Raw genomic sequence first — 8,587 nt, forward strand, 5'->3', positions numbered from 1 at the left:
CCCCCCCCCCCGCCCAGGTCACCTATCCCATATAAGCAATTTCCCTTCCTAGCGAGAACAACGGATTTCAGGTACTTGACTGCCAGCTTCGCGTTGTATCCGTCGACAGCATTGCTCAATTTAAAGTTCCTCCGATACACAATCTGTCACTCTCGATGTTCAATTGGACGAGATCTGGTGTTGTACGCTCGCTGTCCCTTCCTATGCGGCTCGCCTAGTCCCTTTATCAGCTTGTCCCTTATTAACGCAAGTCGATCTGGCATAGATAAAATCTCTGCTTGGGTTTCACCCAGTGAGCCTACTCTTCGGAGTATATCGTACGCATTCCCATATTGGATCATCGTCTGCCCAAATACGGCTTTATATGGTTCCATATCAATCGCTTCGTGAATTGCGCTACGCAGCGCGAAAGCCGCTTCAGAGACGTACAATTACGATGATCTCCCCCAGTCAAATACGTTCGAATTATGGTAAGCAGGGATCGGTTCACCCGCACCGATGCATTGGCCTGCGAAACGTAAGGCGAGGTCTTGACATGTTTAACACCATACTCTTGTAAAAACTTTGCAAAGTATTCGGACGTAAATTGTCGGCCGTTGTCAGAGTGAATGACTTCCGGAACACCGAAAACGTGGAATATATCCCTTTCCAGATATTTCGTCACCTCCTGCGCTGTGGCGTGCCGCACAGTCTTAAAAAGGACAAATTTTGACAGATGATCTACTACCACGAAGACGTAAGCATTTCCCGAGCGGGAACGCGAATCGCCAGCAGCTATGTACGGAAGCGAAAACTAGGTCAACGACCGGAGTACATAATACTGTTGTACATTTTTTTACAAAAAGACGATGCAATAAGTAAAGAGAGAGGAGTCAAGAACGCACATATGTACAAAGGGGAAATACAAGGAAGGCGACATACATAAGAGAGACGGGAAGGGAGATACACTCACGCAGATATACATAGTGACCCGCAACTGAGGACCGTTGGAAAACACCAAACGAGAGCTTCCAAATGCTTTTGGCATAGATCGCGCTGCGCTCGCGGGCTCTCGTTTGCTTTTCTTTGGTTTTTATACCCGAACGCACTTNTTTTAGACGAAAAATAAGAATATTATACATTTTTGGAAAATGGGCGTAGCCACGCCCACTTATGGATACATGTGTATATCTTGGTAACCGCTGCACAAATTTCTTCCAAACTTGGCACAGTTGTTAGCCTTGCTACAGCATACCAAATTTAAAATCGGACAATAACCACGCCTACCTCCCATATAACGGTAATTTGGAGAAATACGAAATCTTCGATAAATCAATAAATATTAAAGCTAATTTACTCAAAATTGATGCTTGCAACAATTCTTTCAAGAAATACGTTTATGATCAAATTTTGGAAAATGGGTGTGGCACCGCCCACTTATGATCACATATATGTATCTCGGTAACCGTTCTACCAATTTGTACCAAACTCGGTATGATTATTGTGCTTGCCCCATGGAAGCAAAACGTTGAAAATTATTGGAATCAGATTCAAATTACGACCACTTTTCATATAACGGCAAATTTCAGAAATGCTTGAAACTTCAATATTTCGAAATTTAAGGACGCTAATTTATTAAAAATTTATACACAGCGGCTTACCATGTAGCGGTACCTGCGCCGGGTATTTAATGTTCGGCTCCGCCCGAACTTAGACTTTCTTACTTGTTTTATTTTGCTACTTTTGGTTTTTCGGTGATAAGAAATGAAAGGGATGCTACTTTACTTCACGCCGATATTAATAATCTTAATCTTTGGTGCATAAAATCACGCCTTTCTTTAAATATTAAAAAGTGCTTTAAAGTAACTTTTGCAAAAATTCATAGTGCTTTATCAACGAGTTATACAATCGCGGAGTCTTTGCTAGAATCTGTCGCCGAGGCCAAAGATCTTGGCGTCATTTTTACTTCAAATTTTTCTTTTACTAGGCATTTTAATATTGTGATTTCTAAATCCTTCTCTGTTTTTGGTTTCGTGAGGCGGAACTGTGTACAATTCTCTGATCCCTATACTATTAAATTACTACACTCATCTTTTGTTCGTCCCATTTTGGAATATGCTACATTTATTTGGAGGCCATTCCACAAAACTTTCATAAATAGATTAGAACGTGTCCAAAAGGTGTTTCTTAAGTTCGCATTGCGGTCCTTAAACTTTTCGTATCCTATGCCACCGTACAGTAGTCGTTTGCTTTCGCCTAACCTTAAGTCATTGGAAACGAGGCGTTCTGTATCTCCCTGACTTTTGATTTTAATATTATTAATGGTAGTGTTGATTGTCCTTTTCTCTTAGGTCGCATAAATTTCAACATCCCTCAGCGAGTCTTGCGTCACTTTTTGCAGTTCTATTGTGAAATCCACTTAACTGAATACGCGCGAAACGCCCCCTTGGTACGTACCTTAAATGAGTTTAATTTGAAATCGAATTCTATCTCACTTGATTTCTCTTACCCAAGAAATTAATTTATTAATCTTTTGTATTCTTTCTTTTGATTCTTGTATCTAGTTTAATCAATAGTTTTAGTGTCCTGCATATATTAATTTTGTAACTAGTCTGTATGAAACCACCGTTTCATAGACGAATAAATAAATAAATAAACATTTGTTATATATAGTCTAAAGTTTCTTCTACCGGGAGAGAATTTTCTTTTGCTTGCTTCTGAGTTTGTCTGTAATTTTGCTTTTATTTGGAATTTGCTTTGTTTTAGTTTATTTAGGCATTTTTCTTTACTATTTTTGCATGAAATTTAACGAGTTTGTAGTAATATTAAGTACATGGATTTCTTTAATACCTTGAATTTTTTTTCATATGTATGTATTTACAAGTTTGGTAGAGTTACTATTTTGTTTTTTTTTTTTTTATATGCTTTCGCATAAAAAGTAGACGTTAGTGACAACTACATTTTGAGGTTAGGTTTGTTTTTTGTATCGATTTTGTTGGCTTACCACGCTGAGTCGGGGACATGGAGTTTTTTTGAGTAATTCAATTCCGGCGATTTTACCTCTCGCCCTCCAGTTTATTATATAAGATGCGTTTGCCGAATTCTTGAGAGGAAAAAAAACTCTTAATTCCGCGGATATATATTTCGAATTATCAGCAGCTATCCAAATGCAAAGCAGGCAATGTTCTCATTTCATTGAGGCTGTGAACTGGAATATGATATGTATGCATGTATGGTGAGTTGACAAACTCGTTTTTGACAACAATTTTTCAGCGACCTTTCCTACGGATGCTGGCGCCTTCATCAGAGGAGAGTGTGGTGAGTTGTAGTTCCGATTTTTGCTTATTATTTTTATTCCATCATATACGTAAATATAGACATTTATACATACTTTTATGTACTGCACGCCAATATATGCTTCTGAGTACATACTTGGGTTGTTTTGGTAGATTAAGCACAGCAGAGGCAATACCATTAAGATAGCATCCTTAATAATACTTTTGAATTCACTTGGTTTATATTTTCGACCTGACTTCCAAAAAAGGAAGAAGTTATCAGTTCGTCGGAATATTTTTTTTTTTTTTTTTTTATGTATGTTACCGCATAACTTTGTACCACGTAACCGATTTCGAGGTGGTCCCATATTAATCTGGTTGAGAACCGATCAGTGGATCATGAGATATATATATATATATATTTTTTTTATATGGGAGTTGAAGTCGGTTTTTTTTTGCTAAAAATTACTAGTTTATTATTATATTACTAGTAAATTAAGATACTTTTTCTTGAAATAGCCTTTANATATGGGAGTTGAAGTCGGTTTTTTTTGCTAAAAATTACTTGTTTATTATTATATTACTAGTAAATTAAGATACTTTTTCTTGAAATAGCCTTTTTTTATTGCATTTATGATCGCTTAGTGGAATAGGTAGATTATAAGGTGTAAAAACGATTGTTAAATAAATATTGTGCATTAAGAAGCATGCAGTGAACATTTCGTGTTAAGTTATTTGGGGATAATGAGCGGCTGAGTCTCTTTTTTCAGCTTGGTATGTTTGTTACACTAGTGCCATAAGAGGGGAAGTGGATACAGGGAAAGACAATGGGAAACTAACTTGGATATGACAGGACACTAGACCAGACGGACAGAAGTCGGGCTATGGGGGCTTCACGAAGGTATGGAGTCGAGGTGAAGTCCATAGCTACTTCGCAGTTAAGTAGATGGGGAGGGCTGACTCCGGCCTGAAAGGACGGTTCTTCTACTTTCTCTTCGCCTTTTTAAGGCACAACAAATAAGCCTAATATTCGTGTCTATTATTCGTTCCGTGTCCGAACTTCGTCTATGATAACATTACAATGCTGGATGATTTGCATACATATTTATGTCGTACTGTGTGCCGTCCAATGCAATGCTGTTTGTATGATTTTTCGTTTACACTTACTGTTCCTTCATTTGTTTATATTTTTATGTCCATTTCGTCTCGTTGTTTGGTTTGTTAAATCTTTTGTGTTTTGCGCACATTAGTCTACCAGGCGCAGCCGAATGTGTAAGTTGTGTTTATATGTATATAGTATGTTGATAGTCTTTTATGCAATTTTTGTAATTAAGATATTTATTGCAGTCCTGATGATGATTTCAGACTGAAGTCGAAATATAGAGGAATTAAAAACAACAAAAAACAGATTGTTTTATTTCAACCCGGCCTTGAGCTCAAAAAAATCAACAGAATCTTCAATTAACGGCCAAATATAAATAAACCATGTTAAAACGGAGGGCACCCCAAGACGACCAAGACACAGCAATGGGNACAGATTGTTTTATTTCAACCCGGCCTTGAGCTCAAAAAAATCAACAGAATCTTCAATTAACGGCCAAATATAAATAAACAATGTTAAAACGGAGGGCACCCCAAGACGACCAAGACACAGCAATGGGCTACAGAAAAATCAAAAGAGGATATAACATCAAAGCCAGAAAGTGCATCAAGAACTACCAACATTCTATAAAACGGATCACACAGCTATCGGAATCAACGAAATTCCTGGAGAGGTGCAGAAGAAATGGAGTAACTCCAAATTTTATCAACAACGCTACCAAAAACATCTTGTACACCATCAGCGACAACACCAACAACAACCAAATGTCGGCGACAATTTCTAACGCTGTAACTGCTTATATCGACAAGACAAAAGCCAAACTTTTAAATCTCCTCATTAAAATTAAATACGAACTTCTGCGGCAAAAAGAAAGAGAGGTAAATATGTTAAAAACAAGAATAAAACAAAACCTCAACTCACATGACTGTAATGCATTCTTCCAAAGTGAGGAACTGCTGACTAACACATTGAAACAAAGTATAAAAACTACCCAACTTGCTAAGTACGAAAACTTAAGACATAAACAACAACTACTTTTAAACATTAGGGTGATACCAGAATGGATCCGTAACACGACTAGCATACAAAATCCAACCGATATTCAGTGGCTTCTTTCTCTGGGTCCAAAATATGCCTTACCCATAGACAACAAACAATTTCCACTATTTAAAGTCATCGCAGACGGGGAGAACTATATACAAACAATTAAAGACAAAGACAAACAACAGATGGAAAGAAACAACTTGACAACACTGCTACGTGACTACCTCAACAAGACGACAACTTCAGTTAGAGATAAATTTATAAGTGATACCCTACGTTCCGCAAAAAAGTTTTTAGAAAATCATAAAGAGCTTTTGATCCTTAATTCCGATAAGGGCAATGTAACTGTGTTGATGGCTAAATCAGAATATGACAAAAAAATACAGACTATAATCAACGATATTTCCACATACAAAGTATTGAAACCTGATCCTACTAATAGACTACAGGACAAGAACAACGAAATAGTTGAGAAAATGTTCAGTAACAAAATCATTGTGGTAAAAGAAAAGAATGCGCTTTTGTGTAAAACAGCCAATCCACCACGAATCTATGGCTTACCAAAGATTCACAAAGAAGGAAATCGACTCAGACCTATTTGTTCGTCCATCAATTCCCCGTCTTACAATTTATGTAAATATGTCGTCAAAATCCTGAAAAATGTAACCATGTCCTCCGTATATAATGTCAAAGACGCAATCGAATTCAATAACAAGATCAAGGATACATATGTTTATGATGATGAGAGTCTAGTGTCGTTCAATGTTGTGTCATTGTTCCCGAGTATTGAGATATTTACTGCAGTCCTGATGATGATTTCAGACTAAAGTCGAAATACAGACGAATAAAAAACAACAAAAACAAATTGTTTTATTTCAACTCGGCCTTCAGTTTTTAATTTTTGAAATTTCTTAATGAATTTACTATTTAACTTTTGGGGATTTTCTGAGTGAATTGAATTGTCAGTGTATGATACTACACTTTTCCAGATTTTCATCTGATAAGAAAAGTTTATTATAAGAATCTTCGTCCGTTTGTTTAAACCCTTTCATATAAAAAGAAAAGAAAAAAAACCTAGATATTTGCTTAGCGATTCGTGAACCAGCACATTAGTGGATAAATTTCCCTCTTTGCATGTGTGTGTGAGCGAATGGATGAGGGTGAGTCTGAACAACCTGTTGCTGGTGGATTAGGGCTTTATAATACTAACAGACGAGTCACTAGGAGTGTCAGCAGGGCACTGGAAAACCAGGTGTTAGGGTCACTTTTAAATCAGATCGACACAGGGATCTCACGGGCAGTTGATTTCATTCCCACCGACAATTTTAACAGGTGTACTGCTAGAATATTCAGCACGTTAGGAAAAGAAAAAAATCTTTAACCCAGAGTAACGACGACTGAGGAAGTGTCCATTAACGAATCAAATAACAGNAAAATCCTGAAAAATGTAACCATGTCCTCCGTATATAATGTCAAAGACGCAATCGAATTCAATAACAAGATCAAGGATACATATGTTTATGATGATGAGAGTCTAGTGTCGTTCAATGTTGTGTCATTGTTCCCGAGTATTGAGATATTTACTGCAGTCCTGATGATGATTTCAGACTAAAGTCGAAATACAGACGAATAAAAAACAACAAAAACAAATTGTTTTATTTCAACTCGGCCTTCAGTTTTTAATTTTTGAAATTTCTTAATGAATTTACTATTTAACTTTTGGGGATTTTCTGAGTGAATTGAATTGTCAGTGTATGATACTACACTTTTCCAGATTTTCATCTGATAAGAAAAGTTTATTATAAGAATCTTCGTCCGTTTGTTTAAACCCTTTCATATAAAAAGAAAAGAAAAAAAACCTAGATATTTGCTTAGCGATTCGTGAACCAGCACATTAGTGGATAAATTTCCCTCTTTGCGTGTGTGTGTGAGCGAATGGATGAGGGTGAGTCTGAACAACCTGTTGCTGGTGGATTAGGGCTTTATAATACTAACAGACGAGTCACTAGGAGTGTCAGCAGGGCACTGGAAAACCAGGTGTTAGGGTCACTTTTAAATCAGATCGACACAGGGATCTCACGGGCAGTTGATTTCATTCCCACCGACAATTTTAACAGGTGTACTGCTAGAATATTCAGCACGTTAGGAAAAGAAAAAAATCTTTAACCCAGAGTAACGACGACTGAGGAAGTGTCCATTAACGAATCAAATAACAGTTTGAGCTTTTCGAGGAAAATAGACGAATTGTTCCAGATGTCAGATTCAGAGCAGCCAGGCGCTAGTGGAGGTGCTAATCCGGGGGGAAGTAACCAGCCTGGCTGCTCGGATGCTGGGCAGGCGAAGGCTACGTGTAGTGGACCACCCAGTTCAACTGCGACCAGTGTCGAACATCTGAGCCGAATGATGGTGCATTCAAACGACATGATGGCGCAGGGCATGGACGAGGTCCACAACATGCGAGCCGACGTGTCGAGCTTTAGCAACCGAGTCGCAGACATGGAAATTTCGGCCCAAGGTCTAGGCAACAGACCTCCGTTGAATCGACACCAGAAGCTAGGAGCCGTAATGAGGAAACCACGAACAGAAGGTCCAACGACGCGGTCGTGCTAGAAGATGCAAGAACAAACGGGAGAGAAGCGCAAGAACCACCCAAGTAGAAAAAGTTGGATCTCGATAAATTGCATATAAAATTCGATGGAACCGGAAAAGGAATAGCCGTAGAAAGCTTCATATTTAGGACAGAAAAGATGGGGGCCCAATATGAAATCTCAATCCACCAACTTTTTACACACTTCCATTGTTTAGTAACAGGCAACGCGGCAAAGTGGTATTACCAGATTCTCGAAGACAATGCCGACAACCCTTTATTTTGCTACTTTGAGCTGAAGACCGAGCTGCTGACCCAATTTAAAACTTAAAATTATAAGGAAAATAATGGAACGTAAACAGCAACAGCAGGAAGCGTTCGATGATTTCTATAGGGAAGTGCACAACCTCACCTTTAGATTAAGAAAGAAGATCCCAGAGAAAGAACTTGTAGGTATCATAAGAGGTAATTTGAAGCCATACCTGGCGAATTTAACATTTGCGATGAAGAGGAAGACATTGGTGGAATTAAAGACCGAGTGTAGGCGCGCGGCGCGGCTTATTAAAGAAAACAGGAGCCGATCCAAAATGGTTAGTGTGC

The 8,587-nt window shown here is 38.1% G+C and overlaps 2 protein-coding genes across 2 annotated transcripts in view; one reads left to right on the top strand and one right to left on the bottom strand.

The window, feature by feature from the left end:
• LOC108368157 (peroxidase-like) overlaps window positions 1–4,432 on the bottom strand; it is a 7,321-nt gene extending 2,889 nt beyond the window's left edge. Inside the window, exon 1 of the mRNA XM_017622943.1 lies at window positions 4,422–4,432. Within this exon, the coding sequence (XP_017478432.1) occupies window positions 4,422–4,432 (11 nt within the window). The remainder of the gene's footprint in view (window positions 1–4,421) is intronic.
• An 808-nt stretch (window positions 4,433–5,240) lies between these two features.
• On the top strand, window positions 5,241–6,227 carry LOC108368159 (uncharacterized). The gene has a single exon (XM_017622944.1). The coding sequence runs from the start codon at window positions 5,241–5,243 to the stop codon at window positions 6,225–6,227; it is 987 nt and encodes a 328-aa protein (XP_017478433.1).
• The last annotated feature ends 2,360 nt before the right edge of the window (window positions 6,228–8,587 follow it).

This window comes from Rhagoletis zephyria, unplaced genomic scaffold, assembly GCF_001687245.7.
Source record: "Rhagoletis zephyria isolate East Lansing unplaced genomic scaffold, Rhagoletis_zephyria_1.1 Rzeph_scaffold_02979, whole genome shotgun sequence".
NCBI lineage: Eukaryota > Metazoa > Arthropoda > Insecta > Diptera > Tephritidae > Rhagoletis > Rhagoletis zephyria.

What these genes read in the sequence shown, in the direction of transcription:
- LOC108368159 (XM_017622944.1), top strand. Translation starts at nt 5,241, where the DNA reads ATGTTAAAAACAAGAATAAAACAAAACCTCAACTCACATGACTGTAAT.